Here is a 27,133-nt window from a genome sequence, read left to right on the forward strand (position 1 = left end):
GCTTAGCTTCAAAATAGGTATTATTTTCCCTCTGTTTGCCACGTTGTCTACTTGTTTGGAACACAAGTCAGCAGCACAAGGTCAGCAGCTAACATATCTGGACAATCATTGCTAAGGATTGCTAAGGGAATGGGTTGAAATTGTCATTAGCAGGGCTGAACATGAGGACACATGCCTTCCACATGTTTCTAAAAATGGCCTTGATAATGAAGACATCTCTTTGGTTTTGAACTATTTTTACAACTCTAGGTAAAACCCCAAGCCCCAGCGAGCCTTTCTTGGTATACATTAGTTATCCTTAATTAAATAAATGGTTTCCAAATAGAAGCAGATACACAAAAACTTTTATTAAGTGGAAGTTAGACTTACTTCATGGTAATTAACCAGTTACAAGTGCATTTAAATTCATGTGTGTAGACACTGTAGAAGTCAAAATGGTCTTCTGAAAGTCCAGTGTTCTGGCTCTGTTTGTGCCAGTGCAACCCCAGGTAGAACCATCCACAAAGTAAGTACAGGTCAACAATGATATCAGACTAGATTGGCAACACCATATTCATTATTACAAGCATTACAGAACAGAAAAGTCCAAGGACCAGAAGACGATTACTAAAGTGATTCTTACTATAAGCCTTTTTTTCTACTTAAATGCTTCCAGAGGACCAGTGTAGCAAATCCTCAACCCTGGGGGGACAGAGCCACTTCTGCATTTTACACTTAAATGAGCCACAGAAACTGTAAACATTTGGTGGTCTCTTGATGCCCATTTCAAGTAGATGCCAGCTGTCCCCTTGGGAAAGTGCAGTTTAACTGGTGTGAACATTTAACATTGTACATCTTCGATCTGAAAATTTCCTTCTGTTTCAATTAGCACCAGTTTATTTAAAAATATTTTTCCTGGTGTTAAATATTTAGGAAACATTTTTTTTAAACAAACACACAAAGTCCAAAACAATGGAAAGCAACAGAAATTCAAAAAATTGTTTTAGAGAATAGCATTTAGAAAAACAAATGATTTAAACATTCAACAAATCTATGTACAATGTGCCAGAAGCTGGCAAGGAGCATGGCTGAGGAACAGTCAGGTAAAAGGTTTATCAACCTGAACCTCCACAGGCTGTATTTACAGTCAGATAGGTATTCAGAAATGTGTATCAGAACATCTGAATTTGGCTAAAATCATATAAAAAGACACATTGCCCCTCCCCCAATAACTTCTAATTAGGTAGCAAACAATCCAGTATAACCTTAAGTACCAGGTTTAGAAATGTGTGTGTGTGTTTCCCCCCCGCCCCTGTATTTTACAAACAGTTGAGAAACTTTCTCAATGGACACTGAAGAGAACCAGAATGGCAGAGAAATGGAGTTATTTCCACATTGTCAGATGAAGGAAAAGATACTTTTTCATGCTGAGTAATGTAGTAAAGCACTGATTAAAGAGAGAAGGCAAATTATTAGGGGAAGAGGTTTCATGAAAATATGAAATCAACAAAAGGGCTGAAGAAATTTGTGTATATTCTATATAGACTTTCCAAAATATAAGTAATTTTGAAAAAAGATCAATGATTTGCCTTGCTGGACAATATTTTCATATTTTGTTCTTTGAAACTATAACCGAAACCCCTTGAAGAATATTTTTTTTCTGGGATTGAGCATTACACCCAACAGATAAAACCTATGCCATTTTTATCCAATGAAATATTCATTCACTTCGTGCAGTTTCGTTTGCTTGTTAATCCAGTGTTACTAGAACCTTTAAAGAACTGGGCACATTTTCTAACAGCCAACATTTCCCATTTATGCTTAAGGAGTAAAAAATAAACCATTTCCCATTTATTCATGTTAATGATGGAATTTTTTAGAGCCTGATGTTTCAGAGTAAAGTTTCAATCTTTAAAAACATCAAGTAGGAGAATATAGATGGGCTTCCCATATCCCCATAAGGATATGTATCCAAGTTTATTTTGAATAATTTGCAATTGTGGTAGGTAGCTATGCAAAAATTTACTTGGATTCAATACAAAATACATGCTACTCTTTGAAAATGCATAGTTTATAATTTTATACATTCATTCACTAATATTAAAGACTTTTGTTAAGCAAGTACTTACCTCTGAATGGTAGTAAGATTATATTTCAAAAGATCTCTAAACATTGGACAGCATTGCCACTTAGCTTTTGAGTTAGCACTCAATGACATGTGAATGCCAGTCATTTTCACACGAGTGTCACACAGGAAGGACTGCTGTTTTCTCTTCATTCTTTCTCCTTTACTTGTTTAGCAGGCACTAAAAAGCAATGCTTTCTACTGATTGCATTTCCACTAAATACCCCGTTTTAAATATTTAATAATTTCATTTTAATATTTTAGATTTGGTGTAGAAAACAATTCAGAAGATGGCTTAATTTTTAAAAGTTTCCTTAAACATTGTCATGGACTAAGAGCAACAGAGGTTTTGTGATTACTGTTGTTCTCTCTCCAGTCTTCTCATTTGATAAAATGACCGTAGGTCACTCGCAGTTGCATCTGATGATAGTCATGAACCCTTTGGGACCTAGCGATTTTTTCTTATCCTGAGTTCTTCTTCTAAGCATATAGGATTTTGATACACAAAACACTTCGGAAACTATTCTAGTGTCTGGTTATTCCAGAGAGCCTATGTTTAAATGGCTGATCACTGTCCAACCATTAATTACAAAAATAGGAATTTTAGGGTGTGTTGTAGGAAAATATTGATTCAGGGATTTTTTTTTTTTCTTTTAAACATGTATGATCCACATTCCTGGGTTAATTTACACCCAGGACATTTTCAGTTATCGAAGTCATGGGACTAGTATGTTTTGGAGATTTTAGTTCTTCCCTAAAAGCTAAGTCTTTTCTAAAGCTTTCTACCAATGACCAAGGAGGTTCCCCGAAGTTGGCAGACAGTGAAAGGAGGGGCTTTGCTATCATCACAGGTGTTGGTCACATCACAGCCATTGATTTCCAATAAGAGTATGGAAAAAAGGTTTAAAAAGTAAAACAAGGGTTGTAATCTGCAAAGTTATGCATTGCCCCTCAACCTTTTTTGGGAGAGTATGGGTAGTTTATCATTAAACTCCACTGTAGATCCCTGAGGGGTATATTCACACTCTGGCAGCTGCTCTTCCTCTTTCCTCTCGGTCCCAGCCATCTGTGCCCAAAGCATAGGAAGGGGGCTCCAGTGGAGTGAGGGGCAAGTGCTTAACAACATGAGTGGACTGGAGTCCTCTTCTCTTTCCATAAATACGAAATTATAACAATTACACCCTGCAGGAGCCACTTCCTTTTCACATACTAAAGGCCAATTCTGCTTTCATGCTCTGTAATTGTGGGCAGAAGTCAGAGCCTGGAGTAATTAAACATGGAGCCCTCTTGCTCTGCCCTCACTGTCCCCTCCTAAGGTGGAACCCAGCTCACATTCCTGGTTCTGATCACTCTATTAGCCTCGCATGTGGAAAGGACCAGTCGGGTTGCTGACTTGCACAGCAGGCTTTGAGGCACAGTGAAAGAATTAGCTATCTGCCTTGTCATTCTTTACAGTGAGTCTGACCAAATCTTTTGTGATGAGCGTGGCTGGCTGTCTGCTAAGCTGCTCTCCTCATGATCACCTAAAACCGTTCAGACAGATGGAATATTTTTCCCGAAGGAAGGGGATAGCCACACTGACTGAGCCTTACATCCCAGTCACAGTAATATTTATCCCCTTGCACCTTAATTTAAGAGAGAGAAAGCAGTATCACGGAAACAAGAATGTCCCATCGGGGCTTTAGAATTGAAAAAACGTTAACAACAGCCTGGCCTCCAGCTCAGGGAAATGAGGGCAAAGGGATGGGTAATCTTTCAATAGCAAATTCATTGGGGCTCGCCAAGATGGGGGAAAGCAAGACTGGTAGCTGGAATGGGGACTGTTCTCTTTTAAAGCTCCGTTTCTTCTCTAGAGTGCTGGTTTTCCTTTTAAGTCAAGGATGTAGAGAGAATTCAGAAGAAATAGATGAGCACCTTTGTTTTTTTCTGTTTAAAGGAAGTTTCCTTCTTTAATGGTAGTCTCACTCCATCCCCCAGGTGCAGCGGTGCAATCTCGGCTCACTGCAACCTCTACCTCCCGGGTTCAAGGGATTCCCCTGCCTCAGCCTCCCAAGTAGCTGGAATTACAAGTGTGCACCACCACGCCCAACTAATTTTTGTATTTTTAGTAAAGACAGGGTTTCACTCTTCTTCTGTTTTCACTCTTTCTTTCTTCCTCTGTTGGCCAGGCTGGTCTTGAACTCTGACCTCAAGTGATCCATCCACCTTGGCCTCCCAAAGTGCTGGGATTATAGGCGTGAACCACTGCATCTGGCCAACTCTGGTTAATTTTCTGAATTAAAAATTTAGGGAAATGGCCCTAGCAAGATAATGTAATAGTTAATTAGACTTGAGAATTAATTTTTAGTATTTTCATGATATAAATAAATCAAGGGGATCTTCTCTTTGGAAGTTGGTAGTTAATAACTATGTGGATGGTGCCTAACATGAAAGAACATTTTTGAAAAACAAGGACTACAGTTTAATCACCATCTCCACCTTCTTTCAAAATCTACGGTTACTTGCTTTTGGAACCATAGCTTTCTTTTTCTTTCTTTCTTCATGGGTCTTTCTACATCCTGTTATTGTCATGGCAATGGTGCTAACTATGATTCTTTTCCATCAGAAGAGGAAAGCACTAAACTGCTTCCTTCTCCAACACTGTATTACTTTAGAAACATAATAATAAGTATCATTCATCAAGAACCCTGTTCATGATGTAGGAGTCTGGCCAAAATGTTTTTTTTTTGAGGCTCCTTCTAGCTCCACGACTCAACTGCCTGTGAATGACTTAACTCCAAACTCAAGATGTTACACCTGGTAAATTAATGGGAGAAAGGTAAGATGAAATCCATTCATATTTTGGACTGCTTTTTAATCATTCACAATGAAAGAAATCTCAGGCATTGCCAATGTCATTTAAATTGCATTCATATTTAAACATGACTTAACCATATTACCAGGCGTTTCCAACTCTGAATTTACAGTATGTTTTGATTTGATCATTACGGATTATAAATTTGAGCTGGTTTTAAAATTTCTGGCATTGACTTAAGTTTATATACATAGCAAATGTTGTATGCTAGCAGCAAAATAAATTTTCCCCAAGGAGTCAAAACTTTTACTCAGAACATACATTTAGCTAATAAGCTCCTATAATTAACTACCAAATTGGCTGAAATTTAGGGATTAGAGATCCGCTATAGTAAAGGGATTCATCTGGGGATAAATCAGTTTGCACTTGGCAACATGACTGAGTAACGGGTGGGCTCTTTACGTCTATGCTGAAAGGCCTGGACTGAAAAGATGGTTTGAGAACACGGTGGGTCCCTGGGTCTTCTTATGTCCCTAATCAGTCTGGAAGACTAAGGTCTGAGCCAGGCCTTTAATGAGCCCTTTCCCTCTTCCTTGCAAGCAGTACTGAGGCTGACTCAGGTTCAAGACTACTCTGGGTTGGCCTTGGAGGTGGGTATGCTGATTTTAAATATTCCTATTCTACGCTGGGTTCTTACAGAGATCAAATGGAATAGTGTGTGTGAACGAGACGGATTTATTACATACGTGAAAGGGTCAGTGATTATCCCAATACCATCAGGACTCTGATGTAAGATACAGTTTAAAATAACTTAGTCCATCTAAATGAAGGAAGCAACTTCTCATTTTTTTCATGACACATTTATTCCCATTTTGCTTTTGCCCTCAAAGATGCTAGAGTTTTGTATGTGGGAAAAACCTCCTTTTGAGGTTAGTGGACACTCCGAAATAACCTAAATGCCTACCAGTTCTGAAGCAAGGCTTCTGCTGTATCATAGGTGAAGCAGTGGTAATTTGACACGGGAACGAAGACTCATGAGGCAGAATGGAGAAGGAAGGAGTGTGGGGAGGCTGGCAAAGGGCTTTGGCACAAGGAGGCAATGTGTGCTCGCTGCAAGCTTCAGAGGCTCCTGGCCACCTTCTCGGAAGGCACGAGGCTGCTCTTTGCCAGCCCCTCATCACAGTGGCCACGGTAGAAAACAGTAAGAAAATAAGGTAACAGTGATTCAATGCTTTGTGGGGCACGGCCTGGGCATGCCAAAAGGAGGCAGAGTGAGAGAGCTGGATAACTCAGCGTTATCTCTATTCAAGTCTGCCATGAGAATGATATCCGGGGAGAAACGATCTCTTTCCCCACTTTTATTTTAGTTGCCCAGATAGTGCCGACATGCGAGTTTGTGGGGCTGATGGATGAACCTGACCTGACAACTGTGGAATGTGAAATCCACTTTTCCTAACAGTTGAAACTGGGGGCTGCAGGCTGCACCTGCCTGTGTACAGCTTCTCTTTGGTCTGCATAGTGTTGGCCAAGAGTTTGAGTTAGTTGTCAACACTTACGTGTCAGGTAATATCCTATTTCCAAGTCAGAAGATCTAGCAGCCCTGGGCCTGATTTCTGCATGGTTCTGATTGTCTAGAGCTGAGTGTGGGCGCCCCTTCAAAGAGGGCATGTGTTCTCCAGTTCAACCTGGTCTTCACCATTCTTGTGTTCCTCTTTGCCTGATCCACATCAATCATTTACAGAACTTGCGTGGTCCTTCTGAGGCACTGACATTTGCAACCTCTCCTATATAGAATTAGGAATCTTTTGGAAATGAGACTCATTTGGTTCAAAACTGCACAGCAATAAAAACTTCTTGGGGACTTTAATGCTAATAATGGAGACATTCCAAGGAGTGAAAACAGAGATATGCAGGACGCCTCATCGTAAAGACCAGGAGCCAAGGCTGTACATGGCTTTCCCTAACTCTGTGCATTTCTAGTCCTCAAGTGTGCAGATTCTAAAGCCTATTTGAAACCAAGGTCCAAGTGACCTTCTGACCACCTCATAAGAGCTGCCCAACGGGTGTATGGCTGTTCTATCTCAGCTTTGCTTTTGATGTTATCTGCATACTTGGCTAATTAGGCTAGCTTCTGGATTACTAAAATCTTAGAAAGAAAAGATGCTTTCTTGTTTTAACAGTGAGTGGGCTTGAAAAAACTGTACAGCATTATGAAATGGTTTTGGCAAAGCTCTAAATTATTTGTGCAGTTTTAATAAACTCTTCACAACTCCCCTCTGTTTCCTGGTTCTTGGGAACGCAGTCACTTACTGATCACAACCTCGTGTGCCTGCTAGTTCTTCACAGTGAAAAATCAAGCACTTGTTCTTTTTCTTTTTTAATTTTCTTTTTTCCCTCCACTATATTTTGGAAGCACTTGTTCTTATGTGGAAATTACAGTTATATACTTAGTGCTGAGGACAAAATTATTTTAAACACTACTGATCACCTAAGAATTCTATCTTCGGACCTATCTAATATGATTTTAGGAATTTCCACCAAATGATACTTGCTGGTTAAATGCAAGTATCTGTGGCTCTGGTAGGTCAAGTGGTAAACTTATCTTTGTGACACAGAATTTATCATTTTACACTAAAAAATTTATAAGAATATTTCTCCCATGGCCTATAAGCATATCTGTGAACATTTTTTAGATTTAAAATATATAAAATGACTCTTCAGGCATCTTTTTCCATGCTTTGAAAACACACCGTTAATGATAAAAGGAGTAGCTGTTGCTACCTTGATTCTCTTATAATACCCATTCCATCTGATCTGTGTTTCTACCCTTGCTGCAGAGGGTTAATTAAAAAGATATGCATCAAAACATTTGCTTAAAAGAGACATAGCCCTTTGTTTGGTGAGCCGGAATTACTTATAATATTAACACTTCCTGTCTGGTAAAATACTATATATTTAAAAAATAAGCTACAATGTATAAAACCAAGGTCATTTCTCGCAAAATGTCTGTGTTCTTTGTGATTACAAAACACTGCATCTTGTAAAATATTTCCAGTTAACTTGAGAAGTAGAGTACTGACGCTTATTACCAAAGTGTCATGTCTCTTAGAACTGTAGAAGCCTAACCAGTATATTTCTTGTTTTATTTGGAAAATTAAGTTATAATTGTTTTTGTTATTTAAAGATTACATTTTGCCACAACATATTACCATTATGATTCTCAGACCCACAACAAAAGTTATAAAACATGAGATTGTCTTCAGAAAAAGGAACTATTTACAAAACAGGACCAGAAGTAAAATTCTCATTTTGGTTCCTGGTCCTATGACAGATATACCTTTTAAAGCATGTATATCATTGGATATGGGCTTTTTCAAAGTCAATCGTAATAAGCAAACCAGCTGGTCTTAAATACATTTTATAGTTTCTTGCTCTATTGGTGTGCATTACTCAGTGATACAACTGGTACCTAAAAAAAGTGCTAATCTCATTTTATTTACTGACTTCAGGTTTGGCTAGTTACAATGCAAAAAAGACACAAGAATCAGTTCCGATATGGAGGAATCCTCACAGGTACGAGGAACAGGGACAGTCCGTGCCGCTGGTAGGGCTACTTTCTTAGAGAAATGAAATTTCCAGTTGACCCGTGTGCCTGGGGCATTCTCCAAAATGATCCACATTCTCATTCATATTCATGAATCCTGCTCTGTTTCCACTCATTTGTATGCACAAATTCTTCCCCGAGTTCACACAGGTCAGTGCTACAGAAGATGTGGTCGATAGCAATTCTACAGGGTCATGAGAAAAATCAGCACCTTGTCCACAAGAGTCCATGGAAGTTTGTTTGCTAACATGCTATTAAAGCAAAATGTACATCATTTACGGCTTGCTTTCACCTACAGAATTCTGCTGATAGCTAATAAACAGTCATCCATTGGGTAATGATAAAAAGAACCAGAAAGGCTTTGTATTCACAATTACATTCAGAAAAAGCCTTACATGAGTCTAGGAATATCCCCACCCCGCCCCACCCCCAGGCATTGCGCCTGTGGTCCAAATATTAGCCTTAGGCTACGGGTCAGCTACGAACCATTTTCCCAGGGCACTCCCCCACGCCTCACAAATGTCAGCACTGCCCAGTTCATGGAAATTTGTCTTGAAATGATACCATGTTCATCTGAAGAAAAAAATTGTTCTGAGTAGAAAAGACTTTAGTGACAACAAAATTCTTCCTAGTTTTAGGAGTCTCCAGACCTATGTTTGCATGCCCTTTATTTTTCCCTGAGGAAATGAATATTATTTACAGTATTTTGCTACTATTCTCAAGGTATCTCTCTTATATGTACAACTCTGGCCACTTTTCTCTGAACCTTTGCAAGTGAATGCTGCACTTTGGAGTCTGATGAAGGGGGAACATGGATTCAGCAGTGCCAGCTAATTCAGAACCCAGGGCTGCTTTCAAAAGTGTGGCTTAGTGTGACACCAGAAACAGCAGACTTAAAACTCCAGGGATCTTGAGATTTAATGGAGGACATTTCAGTTTTAAAAATCTTTTGCAACATATAGACATGTGGCTATCTCTTTGAAAAGTTTTTAGAAAGGTCAAGAATTGTGTCATTCTCTACTGAAAATTTTCATCTGCAATATGGTTATGTTCATTCAGGCAGGAATTGTCTAACAAAAGGGCACCTTGTTGGTGCCTGGAGCTGCCGCTGGGCACTTTGCAGCTAAGCGCACACATTCTTGGTCAGAAACGCACGACTTTTTTCCTGACACTGGCTTTTGCCAACCAAGGGAGAAAACTTTTCAGCTAGTGTGGTGGAGAGAAGTCTGTATCTGCTAGAGATGGCCCGCTCTGGCTGGGCACAGCAGCCCTGCACCCTTGGCCAGAGGTACTTCCCTTCAGGTCATTCTCTCCTTGCCTCAGGCAGCTGCTCCCAGAGGAGACAATGGCAGCTCCCTGGGAGGTGCTCAGGGATGGTGACCACTAGCTGATCAGCACCAAGAAGATGAGCAAGAGCCAGGTGTTCACAGACCTCTTTTACCTCACCGACCCCCTTGCTACCTGTGTGTTTTCTCCAGGTTGTCACACTGCCTCCCACCAATGCAGCACACATCTTCTGGGAAGGCCCAAGGCTTAACACCACTGCCTGCTGGCCACTCTGTTTTGTCACTGTCTGGAGAATGTCCTGTCAGTCACTATGAAATGACTTCTTTGGAGAGAGATGCGAAAACTTTTCTGAAGGTTGGTGTGTCAAAGGAGAAAAAAAATCAAAAGGCTACATTATGCCTTACTTAGAAATATTTCGGGACCAGAATCCATTGTTTTGCATGTCTTTTGCAGACAGGCCTCCCCTGAGCTCCCTGCGGTGGCCAGGGCTCCAGTTCCACCGCCAGCCTGCTGTGGGAGCAGTCTGCCCAGCCCTCCCCCTCCTCCCAGTCAAACGAACACATACAGAGAACTTGGTTCCACAGCGATGGCATCCAACGAATGTCTGGCTAATTTGGCACTTCATTTAGTTCCAAAACATAACAAAATAAAGCTACATTAAAAAAAAAAAAAGAAACCTAACTTGCACGATCAGCGGTGTATATTGGAATTCATAGCTTTCAGGGTGGCCTGTAAGGAGTATAATCCCTTTTCGTCAAGACCAGCCACCTGTGGTCTACTAGTTATTCCATGCATTGGTCCAGGGAATATGTGTCCGTGTCTAGGAAGGTACTGAGGGTCTGTCTGCACCTGAAGCCAGAAAAGAAACGACACAGAGCCCTGGGCTATCAGGCAGAAAGGAGCCCCAGCTTGGGCAGGAGGCACAGAACTGTGTGAAAAACACTTTAGAAAGGAGAAGAGATCCCAGGGAAGCTACATTCAGCTCTATAGTTCTGCTTACACCTGTGCACTGGCCGCACACCAGGTAAGGAATGAGCTTGGCTCAGCTAAGCTGGAGCTTAGCACACTCATGGGGTATATATCTGGGGGTGAAAGCCACGGGGCTTTGCTCCAGGACTGCTCCATAGCAAAGAACTCTCCCTCCTTGTGTTTCAAAGTTCTGGGATGGGGGATGGATTTTATACTTCATGACTTGAATCTTTTTCTATTAGTAACAGTCCAACGATCAAGGGCTAGAGAGCTTTGCTGAAGAGAAAAACCTCTAGTCCAGGACTGTACCCTATCATTTAAATACATGGTGAACTTGCTTAAACAGGTGACCAGCTCTGGCCTCCCAAGGCCATTGGGTAATCTGCCCATGGCTCAGGGCTTCCTGGACCAACCAGAGCATCATCTCACATCAGTGGTGCTGCATGGGGGGTGACAGGACACCAGGAGGAGAAAGGACATGCTAGAGTAGAAGAAACAAACACATTTCTGCATTTTTAAAAATGCCATTTCCTGGCTGACCTTGTAAGTCTAAAACATACAGTATTGCTGGTGCTGTGGCTACTACTGATTGGTAATCAAGATGCAAAATTAGATGAAGCTCTTTCTCTCTTCTCCTAAAATAAATGTTTTTAAAGAAATAAATGAAAAAAAAAAAAACCACAAAACCAGGATCTCTTCTAAGGAACAATTTTTAAAAATTTATATGAAAGTTTAAGAAATAAGAGTCCCATAATATGTGAATGCACAGATCGTGGATGTTGCGCTGTAGAACCTCCTTATACTTTCTTTTGCTTGTATATAAAAAGAATATTTGTCATTACTAGATGACTTCTCTCTACGCTTAAAAAAGTGTATGTACAATCTCTAGACATATATTAAACTTTCCTCTGTGCAATTTCATTTAACATTCCTATGGCTGATCCCATGTCCCCTGTCCCTATACAGTGCCTCCTATAAGGTGCTCTTCCTACTTTGCATAGGTATAGGAGAAATAACTCTTTAGCAGGGCAATTGAGAGTAGGGTAGATAGAGAATGAGCTTATTTATAGGGCTTGACGACTCCCCTCTTCCCACACCACTATCCTCCAAACAAGCAAGCAAGTTACGAAGTCCAATAAATGGAACACAGTGCAAGCCCTGGCCCTACTAAATTGAGAAATTCCTATACCTACATGCATTTTCCTTTTGATGTTCTGTATGTTCCCTTTTGAGCGAATTCTTAAATGAATAGCTCCAATATTTTTATAAGAAAAAATTAAGGTTTGACAACCTTCCATTTACTCACATGTTTATATTGTTCATTAACTCAGCTCCCAGACATGCTAAAGCATAAAACCTATAAAAGTGCACTCAGAATGGAAGTGGTTTGTCGACCTAATATGACTTTCTGAACAGGTGGGGCCATGTGGGCTGTGCTCTGCTGTCTAAAGCAAACCTGCTGGGACAGTTTGAAGTTCTCTACCTCTTCCGAAATCAGTCAGTGGTGGAGCTTGGAGAAAAGGAAAATGACCCATTAACCTGGCTACAATCTTGACAGACAAGCAGTAACAAATAGCTCTGAGTTGCCATTTGTGTCACATCCCTGAAAGAAGCATCGAGGCTTACCCAGATGGCTACAGGTGCCAGTTCTTGACTGAGTTGTGGCAGGTAGAGAGTAAAATTAGCTGTGCTGCCTCAGGGGAAGAGCTTCTTATGGATCCAAGGAAGACTCCTAGATGTTTCCCAACAGTGACAGCTGGACTTCCTGAACTCAGCGTGGGGCTGAAGTCTGCTGGTGATTTCCGTGGACAATCGCTTCTCGAGTTTATGCCATCTGGGGGCCCTACAAGCTAATAGCTCTACCATGGTTCAGTTTGGGGTCATTCTTAAAAACAAAACAAACAAAAAGACATAGAAAAGATGTCCAGAGTGCTGCGCTTTCTTGCAACACATCCTGACATATACTGCTCCGAGAAGTCAAATGGAAAATAGGGAAAAGATTATTCACAACAAAAGTAGGTATTGTTCTTTGTACAAATGCTACTGAATAACCTGTAGCTTGTTTTTTAAGTGTCAAAAAAATCTTGGAAATGGCATAATTCAGAAAGCTTATCAAAATATGCCTCCTTTCTAGGTAAAATGGGCTTTGTTGGTTCAATTGCTACAGAAGTCCACAGTTTTAAATCTAGACATACAGCAAAAAAGTTGACTTTTCTTTTGAAGGAAAAAAGCTAGCTATAGCTGTTCCAGGCTGGGTTCTCAGTAAGAGCAACTTTCTTTTGTCATAGGTGGTGACTTAAACAATTTTCTGTGTTTTGCTGTTATTCCTCCAAGGCTCCTGAAAAGGCTTTTCCCAGCTTCAACTGTGTTTTATTCAGGAGGAAAAGCTCTTTCCAACACCTGCAGTGGGAGGCCAGGGCAGGAGCGGCTCAGGGCCCCAAGCCCCTCTGCCTGGGGGTCTCTCAGTCGAGGAACCTCTGGCAGGCTTTCTTCCAGCGGCAAGCGGTACACCACATGTCTCGGTTCTCCATCCCGTACACCTTCCGACACTTTTTGCCCTCTCCCCTGGGCTTCCTGTAAGATAGACGAGGAAGGTTAGTTTAGTGGGAGGAATTCCATAGGCATTCTATGGAGAGCTCAAAATCCCTTGAAAGAGTGAGGGGAAAAAAAAAAAGGCTGGCCATGGTGGCTCATGCCTGTAATCCCAGCACTTTGGGAGGCAGAGGTGGGCAAATCACCAGCAGTCAGCAGTTTGAGGCCAGCCTACTCAACATGGTGAAACTCTGTCTCTACTAAAAACATACAAAAATTAGCCAGGCATGATGGCACGCACCTGTATCCCAGCTACTCAGGAGGCTGAGGCAGGAGAATCACTTGAACCCGGGAGGTGGAGGTTGCAGTGAGTCGAGATCGCACCACTGCACTCCAGCCTGGGAGACAGGGCAACTTCTCTCTAGGTTCAGACTCTAATATGTGCTGGTTGTTTTCAGAGCCACTCAACTGTAAAAATTTGCTACTATATCCCTTAGGCTTCTATTTGTCTACTCGTGGACATGTCCATTTGGGCATCTTCATAAAACTGAATTAAATAAGTAAACACAACAAATGTCAGTAGAGAGCAACATTGCTCTTTCAAGTTTTTAAATAGGTACTTTCAAATGCTCCCTCCATTCTCAATTTCTAGTACAGCAGTCCCTGCTAAGGGTGGGGAATATGTTCCAAGACCCCCAGTGGATGCCTGAAACTGCAGATAGTACAAACCTCATATATATACTATGCATGAATTTCTTTTTCTTTCTTTACAGTTTCATGGATTGAAGATTCATTCTTACTGTCGATTTTTGCAACCTCAATGTAACAATTTTTTTCTTTCTTTGTTAAGTTGAAAACTTTCACCTTTTCACTTAAAGGAAGCACTTTATGGCTTGTCTTTGGCATATCTGAATTAAAGCCTCACCACTCTTGCACTTTGGGTCCATCATTAAGTAAAAGAAGGGTTACTTGAACACAAGCACAGTTTGTAAGAGTCAATCTAATGGGAGAGTAGTGTAGACACTGTGGATACACTGAACAAAGGGATAACATTCATCCCAGGCAGGACGGAGCTGGATGGCACAAAATTTCATTACATGACTCAGAATGGTTTGCAATTTAAAACTTAGGAATCATTTATTTCTGGAATTCTCCATTAAGCATTTTTGGGCCACAACTGACTTCGGGTAACTGAAACCACAGAAAGTAAAACTGTGGATAAAAGGGGACTACTGTATTTTGGTTAAGGAACTTCTGGGGAGATTGTTCTTGATCTGCATTAAAAATTGTATCTTATAGTTCATTTAATATAGAGATTAATACAACATGGCTCTAAATAGACCCAATAATCACCATTACCTATTCTGTAAAACAAAACAAAACAACAAAACCCAAAACCTTACTGTAAATTATTACCCCCTAAAACAATAAATCTTCATTAATAGGTAATGGATGGGAAAAACCACAGGAAAAAAAGAAAGTGAGTTTTGTCAATTGTGGAGAAATTTTATAGAAGATCATCTCTCAGGGTTCTCTCTGCTGTTCTGTTTTACAGTTAATTCCCTTGTGGTGAAGTATGCGGAGTTTTAAGCTGTCGTACCTTAGGCTGACTGTGCCTCTGGGTGGGGAGGACAGGACCGTGTGCGCATGCTGTCTCTGCTCTCCTGTGCCCACTGGATGATGATGTGTGGGTGACACCTGGTGAATACATGGAAAACAAAGTTGATGGGACAGGTTTTCCACCCATGCAGTTAGTTAGCCTTTGCTATGTGGACACTGGTCCTTGACCATTAGAAGCAGAGATGAGGCCAGGCGCGGTGGCTCACACCTGTAATCCCAGAACTTTGGGAGGTCGAGGTGGGTGGAGCACTTGTGGTCAGGAGTTCAATCAGCCTGGCCAACATGGTGAAACACTGTCTCTACCAAAAAGTACAAAAATTAGCCAAGCTTGGGGGTGTGTGCCTGTAGTCCCAGCTACTTGGGAGGCTGAGGCAGGAGAATTGTTTGAACCCCGGGGCGGAGGCTGCAGTAAGCTGAGATCGCGCCACTGCACTCTAGCCTGGGTGACAGAGTGAGATCCTGTCTCAAAAAAAAAAAAAAAAGAAAAAAAGAAGCAGAGATGCTTTCCTCACAGAGACAACACATTAAAATGGAGGAGGGCTGCTTATGGCAGAATTAAAATGCATTCCCAAACAGAGAAGACCAACCAATAGCCAATATCTCAAACATTTTTTACTTCGTATCTATGCATTTCAAGTGGCTCATAATACCATATTTTCACTTGAATAATATTTTAAACCTTAAAGTACATTCCTGTTTACTTCTTTTAATCCTCATGAACCCTGTCAAGTAGGGCAAGGCTCACCATTCCCTTTTTAGAAGATGAAACATACCTAGAGAGGTTAAGAGATTTATTTAAGATTATGTAGGTAGTAACCGACAATGACACAATGCAGGTCTAGGCCTTCTGTTGGCTCTAGTGGATCAATCACAGCCACTAAATACATGGATTCTTGTATAAAACACCCCCTCAGCAGACTCTCAGGTCCAAACAGGAAGGAATAAAGGCAAGAGGCAGAGAGCCTGAGCAAATTAAGAACATATGCCATCCACCAAACACTTACTGAGTGCTCACTATGTGCTAGGTACACTGACAGCAGCTTTAATCTTCACAACGACTCCACATAGTATTACTATTGTTCCCATTTTATAGATTAGGAAACCAAGGCAGATGGAGGTTAAGTAACTTGCCAAAGGTCACGGCATGTGTCATGGTGGAGCCAGGGCTGTGCTGCAGCTCTCCCTGGCACCAGGACGTGTGTTTAACTCTGTTGCTCTTCTGTCCCTCAGTCATAGAGAAGGACCCCTGCTGTCCTCAGTCCCTTCCGGATTACTCACTTCAGCCCTTTGCATCACCTGCTCTCGTAACACTAAATAATGTCCCCAGCTTCTGGAATTCTTACAAGCTGCAACAAATTAATTTTTTTTAACGAAGGAAAAAGAATGTTTCAACTAATTAATCAGTATTGCCATATATGGGAGGGCAGACATTTAATAAATTTAAAAACCTAGGAGCCGGCCGGGCGCGGTGGCTCAAGCCTGTAATCCCAGCACTTTGGGAGCCCGAGACGGGCGGATCACGAGGTCAGGAGATCGAGACCATCCTGGCAAACATGGTGAAACCCCGTCTCTACTAAAATACAAAAAACTAGCCGGGCGAGGTGGCGGGCGCCTGTAGTCCCAGCTACTCGGGAGGCTGAGGCAGGAGAATGGCGAGAACCCGGGAGGCGGAGCTTGCAGTGAGCTGAGATCCGGCCACTGCACTCCAGCCCGGGCGACAGAGCGAGACTCCGTCTCAAAAAAAAAAAAAAAAAAAAAAAAAAACCTAGGAGCCAACGTGGTCATAGGAATAGCATTGTCAATTAAAAGTCATGGGAGCGTTCCCCATTCTTAGAGAATTGCTTTTCTCTAGTATAGGTATTAGTACTTTCTCTTCTCTTTGAACATAAAGGAATGCTCGGGATACAGTTTGGATGTGTGTCCCTGCCCGAATTTCATGTTGAAATGTTATCCCCAATGCTGGAGGTGGGGCCTGGTGGGAGGTGTGTGGATCATGGGGATGGATCCCTCATGAATGGCTTGGACCATTCTCTTGGTGATATGTGAGCTCTCACTCTTGAGTTTACATAAGACCGTGGTGGTTTTATGCCCATTCGTGCTTCATACATGACGTGCCTGCTCCCGCTTCACCTTCCACCATGAGTAAATGCTCCCTGAGGCCTCCCCAGAAGCAGAGCAGATGCCACTGTGCTTCTTGTATAGCCTGCAGAGCCAATTAAACCTCTTTTCTTTATAACTTACTCTGTCTCCGGTATTTCTTTATAGTAATGCAAGAATGGCCTAATAGAGATCATCAGTGTTATTTTCCCAGACATTAATTTTAATGCTATGGTTTGAATATTTGTCCCCTCCAAAACTCATGTTGAAACTTACTTGCCAATATAATACTATTAAGAGGTGGGGCCCTTAAGAGGTGATTAGGCTCTGAGGGCTCCACTCCCATGGGTGGGATCAGTGTTCTACAAGGGCCAGTCTGGCCCCCCTTACCCTCTCACCTTCTGCCATGTGATGATGCAGCATAAAGGCCCTCACAGAGGCTGGCATGTTGATGTTGGACTTCCCCGCCTCCAGGCTGTTAGTCAGTAAATTTCTGTTCATTACAAATTACCCAGTCTAAAATATTCTGTTATAGCAGCACAAAACTTAGACATTTAAAAAATTATACAGGTAGGGCCAGGAGTGGTGGCTTACACCTGCAATCCTAGCACTCTGGGAAGCCAAGGTGGGCAGATCACTTGAGTCCAGGTGTTTGAACCCAGTCTGGGCAACATGGTGAAACCCCATCTCTACTAAAAATACACAAATTAGCCAGATTGGTGATGTGCACCTATAGTCCCAGCTACTCAGGAGGCGGAGGTGGGAGGATCACCCGAGTGTGGAGAGTTCAAGGCAGCAGTGAGTCGAGATTGTGCCGCTGTACTCTAGCCTGGGCAACAGAGTGAGATGCATCTCAAAAAAAAAAAAAAAAAAAAATTATACAGGTAAGTAAAAAAATCTAACATTTGGAACCACTGTTGCCATGAGTTTGAATTATTCTATACCACTGGTCTTCATGCTTAAGTTGGGTGGAGCAAGGGCCAGCAGAGGTAACATTCAGAGTTTTTAAAAATAAAAGCTTTGGAGTTCAGTGCATTCATTTCATGTGTATAGATATGTAGCTTCCTCCAAGAGCAGAATCCTCCTCACCCCATCTCATAATGGCTTTGGTTTTGTACAGGATGAGTAACAGCAAACTAGAGGGAGTGAATACCTGAGACATCTATAGTCACTGTAGATGATCTATGATATGCTTATATGAATTGTTTTAAATTATCAGGAAAATAAACATAAAAATCTAACAACTCTTGTAGAACTAATAGAATCCCAAGAACACTGTGCTTCATTTAGTCAGAGAACTGGAAAAGTTTGGTTGACATGACAGTAACACTACTTCCATCAGCCAGGGATAATGTGGAAGTTTCTAGATCATGCAAAGTTGCCATAGCCCTTTTGCATGAAGTGATATGAGATTATTGGATACTCTTCATTCAACAGACACTTATTAAGTACTTGCTATGTACCAAGCATTGTTACAGATTCTGCGGATATAGCTGTGAACAAAACAAATTCTCTGCTCTCATGGAGCTTACATTCTAGTGAGAAGATAGACAATAAATACAAAATCACACAAGACCATTTTAGTGATAAGTAGCTGACAGAAATAAAATAGGGTAATAGGCTAACGTGTAATAGAAGGAGAGGACATTTATTTATTTTGAGTGGTAAGAGAAGGCCTCCCGAGGAGGTCACCTTTCACCTACAAGGCATTGCAGAAAAGGGGGTGGGCACTTTGTGGGAGGTGGAGGGTGGGAGGAGAGGAGAGGGAAGTATCAAGCTATGCCTCTGACCTGCAATAAGGGATCTGAATGTTATTCTAAGCACAATAAGTCAGTCACTGGAGAGTTTTTAAAAGCAAGACATCTGATTAATGCTTTAAAAAGATCACTGGCTCTTTGGGGAATGGACAGTAGATAGCCTGGAAAGGAGCCCTGGAGTTAAGAGGCTTTTGCAGTATTCCAGGCAAACACATACTGGTAGTTTAGACTAGGTATGGTGGCAGTGGTGGGAGGGCCTGGATTCCTGATGTTTAGAGGCACAGCCTAGGACTTGTGGGTTGGGATGGGGCACAAGGAAAATTGCATCTTTAGATCAATCAAGGATGAACTGAGGAGTCAAGAATGAATCCCACGTTCTGGCCCAAGTGGCTGAAGGGACAGTGGTGCCACTTTCTGAGATGAGAAAATTGCAGAAGCAGCAGGGTGAGGGAGGCATGAGGAACAGGCTTTTGAAAATTCCAGGAACAGAGTTTGAGGGATATGGATTGTCTTCGGCTGTTTTGTGCTGCTGTAACAGAATACCTGAGACTGGATGATTTATAATGAGCAGAAATTTATTTCTTACAGTTCTGGAGGCTGGAAAGTCCAAGGTTGAGGGGCCTGCATGTGACAACAGCCTTCTTGCTGTGTCATCCCAGGGCAAAGGGTAGAAGGGTAACAGTGCACTTAAGAAAGGGCTGAACTTGTTTTTACAACAAACCCACTCTCCTGATAATGACACTAATTCATTCATGAGAGTAGAGTCTGCTAGACCCCATCACCTCTTAAGGGTTCCAACTATCAACACTGTTGCACTGGGGATTAAATTTCCAACACATGAAATTTGGGGGACACTTTCAAACCACAACATGGACCTCCTGCAGGAATGACCCCTCACCAAAGTCTTTCTTCCTGCTAATGGCTCTCTTAACTCTGGAGTTCAGTACATGTGTTTCTACAGGGTACAACATAGCAAAAGACAGAGGACCCACTTCAAACTTCCGTATGTGGCTTAGTTCAGTGGGAGGCTCAATATGACATGTGAGTTTTTCTTGAGACTTTTAATGGCAAGACAGTTATGTTTCAGCTTCCTATTTTAGTTGAGGATGAGGGTGGAGAAACCAAGGGAGTAACTGGGGCAGTCAACTACCATTTATTCAGTGTTTGGGAATGTGAAAGACAGGCAAGTAGGTTATCTATTATCTCTTTTAATTCTCACAGCAAACTTGCAAAATAAGCAATCTATACCTACATCTTACAGATAGAGAAATTTAGGCTTTGAGCAGGGAAGTGGCCTGCAGAGCATCCCAGAGGTAAAAGTAGCAGCAGAAGTAATTTGCTGAGAGCCTGCTATATAAGCTAAGTGTCTTCCATATGTTATCTATTTTAATCTTCACAACAACCCTATCATAGCCATCATTTCCATTTTATAGATGAGGAAATGGAGAAGTTAAGTGCACTGCCCAGACCACACAGTTAGTAAATGGACTCAGGATTTGAACACCGTTGTCTGACTTGAACACAGCTGGCTTTGGAACTCACTTCTGAATGATGTCAAAGCCCTGCTTTTTGCACTCTTCCATCCTGCCACATCGCTGATGGAAAAAATGTGTGTCCTAAAATAAAGCCCCATAAAGCAAATACTCTCTCTCTTAGTGGTCTCTGCATTGCAATTTGTTTATTTCTTAACCACTTCTAAGTTCTATTTTGTGGCATGTTTTATAAAGCATATAATGTACTTGGACAGTATAATATGATAATATTTCTAATTAAATAAAATTGTTGGGCTATATGTTCATAGTTTGTCTACTGGTTAGGTGTGACCTCAGAAGAATCTAAAGAACTCTAAATTATTATCTGTAAAAATTGTGGTTAATCTCTCCCATGTGTTGAGTATATCTGTGTTACAGAAATCAATCCTAAATAGGGAGGAGCCGCTTTCTCTGACCCATTAAACAGTGCTGAGACATAGTACAGGCAGCAATGATGGTAAGAGATCTGTAGTGTCAGCTACATGCCAGGCATTGTGTGAGCGACACAACTCTACAAGGTAGTACTAGAGTAGAGGATATTACTTTAGAAGGGTCACATGGTGTTCACAAATGCCAGAGCAAGGATTTGCAAGTAAGCCTCACACTAGAGATGCTGTGCCCTTCTGTAAATATGCAGGAGAAATTTCTTTTCTTTGAATTTTTTTATCTCTTAAGAGGGGGGAAAAAGGCCTCTGGCTTGGTTTTAACCTCATATAATTCTGAACCTTCCCTCAAGGCATTAAAAAAGAAACCTCAAACAAGCTAAGCATTTGACAATTAAGCACTATTTCAGCTTTGGAGACCCTCCCCAACAGCCTGAGGCCTCCTAGAACTGCTCTTGGATAGCAAGTTGACCAGCTCATACTTGCTTTCTTAGGGGTTGTTATAGATAGAACGTTTGTGTCCCTCAAATTCATATGATGAAGCTCTAATCCCCAGTGTGGCTGTATTTGGACATAGGGCCTTTAAGGAAGTCATAAGGGTGGGGCCCTGATCCAACAGGATTAGTGTCCTTTAAGAAGGGATAGCTGAGACTGGTGCACTCCTTCTCCATGTTTGCTCTTCTTGGCTTGCCAGTGCCCTGGCATGTGCTTGTGCGCACTCTCTCTCTCGGCTATGCATGCACAGTGAGAAGGCAGCCATCTACAAGCAGGAAGGGGTCTTCACCAGAACTGACTTGGCTGACACCTTGATTTGGACTTCTAGCCTCTAGAACTGTGAGAAAATAAATTTCTGTTGTTTAAGCTGCCAAGTCTATGGTATTTTATGGCAGCCTTGAGCTGATTAATAAAGGGGCCAAGGGCTCTTAGTTTTCTGTCATGAAAAGAGAGAGAAAGAAATGGAGATAATTAGGAGAGAAGGCAGGTCATTAGGGAAAAACATGTCAAAGAAACTTGTAATTAAGGATGTTCTCTTTCCTACCCCTCTCCCCACAGCCTTAGGCTACAAAAGACTGAACTTCCAGTTACATTTGTTAAATATGCAGTTCAGCCTTCTCGGCTACACACCTCCGGGAAGAGGTCTTACCCAGGGAACTTATTAAAGTCCAATGTTCAAGAAATCTAGCATAGGCAAATGAATAAATAAAATCCTACAACCCTTGGGATTTTTCAGAAAGGGATTTTTCCCACTTTCTAGGAAGTGTACAAAAGTATCCATCCTCAATACCAAGTCTCAAAGATGTGGGAGAAAAGTAAACTCTAAACAGGGTTGACAACCTCAGGGTATTTATTTTAGAATACAAGGATAAAGGTAATTTTTTGAAAAGCATTTTATAACATGAATATTTCTCTGTTCTTCAGTTTGGACACAATTGAAGCCATCATGAATACAAATTCATTATAACTTACAACTTTTAGAGCTTTGGTCTGAAAACCCTATTATACCAATTTAGAGGGTAAGAATTCACATGTTTTTAAATTCTACCTGGCTTGCCTGGCCCTCCTGGAGCATCAGGGACAGTTGCTGGCATGCTGCCCGTGGGTGTGCAACAGTCCTGCATCTGTGTGGGTGGGCCGTCATGAGAGCTAGCCCACCAGGAGAAGAAGGACGACAGCAGCACCTGCTTGTTTTTTTTTTTAAAGCATAGCCAGACAGTTTAGCAACATAAAGAACATTCTTAGTTGTAGCCTTCTTGTCTTTCTAGGGTAAAACAAAAACCTTTGAAAATTCCACCCTACCCTTATTTTATCTTTAAACAGGAATGGCAAGCTTGACTGCTAAAATCAGTCTAAAGTCTTTGCTGAAACAGGTTACACAATCAGCAAAATTGGGAATTCTCTGGTGAAAGAATAAATTAGAAGCTCTCAGCTGGGCACGGTGGCTCAAGCCTGTAATGCCAGCACTTTGGGAGGTTGAGGTGGGTGGATTGCTTGAGCTCAGGAGTTCAAGACCAGCCTGGGCAACATGGGAAACCCCCGTATCTACTAAAAATACAAAAATTAGCCAGGTGTGATGGTGTGCATCTGTAGTCCCAGCTACTCAGGAGGCTGAAGTGGGGAAGATGAGCTGAGCCCAGGGGGGTTGAGCCTGCAGTGAGCCACGATAGCACCACTGTACTCCAGCCTGGGTCATGGACTGAGACCCTGTTTCAAGGAGAGAGAGAGAGAAAAAAAAAGCTCACATAGGATTTTAGTGGAATACCGACTTAATCCAGCTATAGTATGTCTTAGATATCGTATATATACTGTCTGTCAAAGTTTTTGTCTAGAATGTCCCAGGTAACCAACACAGAGTGAAATGAGGGATTCTGTAAAAATTCAAGGGCACTGAGATGAGGGTAGAAATACACAGTGTGTGCAGCAGAGTTTTAACATTCCATTGTTGAAAAACAAATGATATAAGGTATCCTGGCTGGTATCCTAGTGTGTAAGACACATAAGAACCATAAAGGACACGGAGCTAGTAAAGAGCCCCTCAGAGTGATTTCCCTATACCTCAGAAGATAATTTAATTAGAAAAGCAAAGGGGAAAACATTCCAGTTTGCATGGCCACAGAGGTAGTCTGAAAGAGGTCTGAACTGGGCTGTTCCATCTCCATGCTATAGCATCAGATGAGCAACATGGTGTATGCTTCCCATACACCATTGAAAATTCTTCCCAAGTCAAAGGCAGGAATTAATAGGATGCAGAATAGATAGTCTCAATAATTCTGTAACTGTGGCTGCCATTTTAAGTTAATACAGAGAGGCTGTCTCAAAAGTGACATCAAGAGTCACTCCGGGTCTTTTTATGTCTACCAAAAAAAAGTCCTCAAACAGACAGATTGTTAACCTCTGACACCTACATCAGTGGATCAGTGTTCTTGCCAGAAGCAAAACTAATACCAACACGGCTAAGCTGCCCTCTTCTAATGTCTACTAACAAGGTCACTCTTGCAGAGCTACCAGAAGTTACCACTATTCAATGAAAATACAACTTTAAAAATGACTCCAGACCCATGGTATTGTTTACAAATCACATTCCCAGAGTCTTTTCTGGAAGCCACTATTTCCCAAATTGCTTCCAGCAGTATGCTTTTTACTGTTGGCTATTCCTCTATGGAATTTAATAAATATTCATCAACAGAGCACAGCATAATTCATTCAGCCACTTTCATTTTTATCAGTTCCACAGAAGGGTTTAGACTTTGCTGGAAACCTTGGGGAGCTGCCAGTGGTTGACAATAAGAAGCTTTTGTGAGGTCCTTGGGGAGAAGGGTGGAGAAGAGAAAATAAGGTTAATATCTGTTATCACAAGCCACTTCCTGAACCTTATCAGGAGTTATACACCACTGTGAGCCTCAACAGTGTGCATGTCTGTGGCTGTTCTGTGATAAACTATAAAAGACCCAATATATTTTTAAATGAATGGTTAGAAATCAAGTTAATTCACAGTGATTTATCAGACAGGAATCATTTAATATGTCAAATCAATTCTTATGTACTACTTAAGTCTGATTGCATATTTCAGCACTCATTTACTTTCAGATTATCCATCAGCATGGATTATTCAGACTTTGAAAGAAAAAATGATTTTAATGTATTTTTGAGACTTCAAAATGACATACATACAGAACAATATTTCCTAAGTAATAAAATTTATAGTTACTTATAATGATAAACACCATTTTTTCTATACAAGATCTGAGTTCAGCTATTAATTTTACCGTCATTTGGAAACATACAAATATACTACCAACACAAAAAAATCTTGATATATTTCCAACAAGATGTTTATGAACAGTTGAAACTCTCTTATAGTTTTCTGAAATGCAAAACACCTTTTTGAAGAGAAGTGATACCTGCTGATGAGTTTACAAATATCATTTAAGAAATATAGTACTTCTGGCATCCTGATGTTTGTATTTTTCTTGCATGCCTCTACTATTCGCTCTCTAAATTTAGTCTACATTGGCTTTGACCAGATTTTGGCTTTTCGTTTTCTACTTACCGGAATGCCTGTGAAAGTGACCGGAGGAGATTGCCAGGAAATGCTGAAGCTGCTGCCATTGGGGTGAACTTGGCCGATCCTGGAATGGTCACAGGGGGTGTGGCCTGTCAAATAAAAAAACAGAGAAAGCTGTTATGAAGGAGTATTTTCCTTCGGAGCTTTAAGCTCTTATTACCAAAGGAGGACCTCAGAAATGGTCTCAGCTATATTAATAACTTAGACTAATTATCTAATAGGAAGAGATTAAACAAGGTTAAAGGGAGCAGCCAGAAATAAACTTTGTATATACACCTAAGCAAGCTATCTAAAGTATAAAAAGAGATGGTTTTTGACTGTTGATTTCTGAAAAGAAATTTTATTATATGTACATATACTTATTTTAGGATACCTGTGAGATAGAATTCTTCACTCTAAAATTGGGGAATATACCCTGCTATACTGTGAGGGTGGGTGTAAATTAGTACAATGTTCTTGGAAGGTAATTTGACAGTACATATAAAAATTCTTAGCATTCTCTGTGTTAGCTATTCCACTCTAGGAATTCATTCTAAAGAAATGTACGCAAGAATGTTCCTTGCACAACTATATATTATAAAAAAACAATTGGGGCTGGGTGTGGTGGCTCATGTCTGTAATCCCAGCACTTTGAGAGTCAGATGCAGGAGGATTGCTTGAGGCCAGAGTTTGAGACCAGTGAGGGCAACACAGTGAGACTTCGTCTCTCCTAAAAATAAAAAAAATTAGTCAGGGGTGGTGGTGTGTGTCTGCAGTTCCAGCTACTTGGGAGACAGAGGCAAGAAGATTATGTGAGCCCAGGAGTTCGAGGTTGCAGTGAACTATGATCATGCCACTGCACTCCAGCCTGACAACAGAGTGAAATCTTGTCGCAAAAAAAAAAAAAAAACAAGGCCGGGCGTGGTGGCTCACACCTGTAATCCCAGCACTTTGGGAGGCCAAGACGGGTGGATCACGAGGTCAGGAGATCGAGACCATCCTGGCTAACACAGTGAAACCCCATCTCTACTAAAAATACAAAAAAAAGAAATTAGCCGGGTGTAGTGGCGGGCGCCTGTAGTCCCAGCTACTTGGGAAGCTGAGGCAGGAGAATGGCGTGAATCAGGGAGGCGGAGCTTGCAGTGAGCCGAGATCGCGCCACTGCACTCTAGCCTGGGTGACAGAGCGAGACTCCGTCTCAAAAAAAAAAAAGAAAAGGAAAAAAAAAAATACTGGAAACAACACAAATGCCAGTAATAGGGAAGTAGGTAAATATATCATGATATACCTACAGAGTAATTCAAAACGTTGTTAAAATGGCATAAAAACAGACACATATACCAATGGAACAAAAATAGGGTACCAAGAAATAAGTCCACATATTTATAGCCAACTGATTTTTGACCAAGGCGATGAGAACATACACTGGGGAAAGGACATCCTCTTCAATAAATGCTGCTGGGAAAACTGGATATCCACGTGCAGAAACATGAAACTAGACCCCTAACTCTTGTCATTTACAAACATCAACTCAAAATGGATTAAAAACTTAAATGTAAGACCCTAAACTATAAAACTACTGAAAGAAAACACAAGAAAACCACTCCAGGACATGGGCCCAGGCAAAGATTTTTATGGCTAAGACTTCAAAAGCACAGGAAACAAACAAAAATAGACAAATGTGACTATATTAAACTAAAAAGCTTCTGCACGGCACAAGAAACAATCAACAGAGTGAACAGCAACCTGTTGAATGGGAGAAAATACCCACAAACTATTCATCTGGCAAGAGACTACTATCCAGAATATACAATGAATTCAAAACAACTCAATAGCAAAAACCAAATAATTCCATTAAAAAGTGGGCAAAGGACCTGAATTAAAATTTTTCAAAAGCAGACATACAAATGACCAATAGGTACATGAAAAAATGCTCGACATCGCTAATATCAGAAAAATGTGTATCAAAACCACAATGAAGTATCATATCACCCTAGTCAGATTGGCTATTATTAAAAGATGAAAATAACAGACGCTGGTGAGGAAGGAGAGAAAAGGGATCTTGTATATACTGTTGGCGAGAATGTAAATTAATACACCTATTATGAAAACAATATGGAGATTTCTCAAAATCTAGAACAGAACTACCATATAATCCAGCAATCCCACTACTGGGTATTTATTTAAATAAAAGGAAATCAGCCTATCAAAGGGATACCTGCACTCTCATGTTTACTGCAGCACTATTCACAATAGCAAAGATAATATGGAATCAGCCTAAGTGTCCATCAACAGACGAAGTGTCAAAATGTGGTAAGAACACAATGGAATACTATTCAGCCATTAAAAAGAATGATATCCTGTCATTTGCAGTCATGTGAATGGAACTACAGGTCACTACGGTAAGTGAAA

General features: G+C 41.1%; 1 protein-coding gene across 1 annotated transcript in view; it reads right to left on the reverse strand.

The window, feature by feature from the left end:
* Positions 1-322: 322 nt before the first annotated feature.
* The window catches only part of ZNF704 (zinc finger protein 704), a 257,024-nt gene continuing 230,213 nt past the window's right edge, over positions 323-27,133 (reverse strand). The window contains 4 exon segments of the mRNA XM_017858962.1: positions 323-13,332; positions 14,891-14,988; positions 24,728-24,792; positions 24,795-24,831. Of these exon segments, the coding sequence (XP_017714451.1) occupies positions 13,221-13,332; positions 14,891-14,988; positions 24,728-24,792; positions 24,795-24,831 (312 nt within the window). The 3' untranslated portion in view covers positions 323-13,220.

Source organism: Rhinopithecus bieti, unplaced genomic scaffold, assembly GCF_001698545.2.
Source record: "Rhinopithecus bieti isolate Rb0 unplaced genomic scaffold, ASM169854v2 scaffold_48197, whole genome shotgun sequence".
NCBI classification, from domain to species: Eukaryota; Metazoa; Chordata; class Mammalia; order Primates; family Cercopithecidae; genus Rhinopithecus; species Rhinopithecus bieti.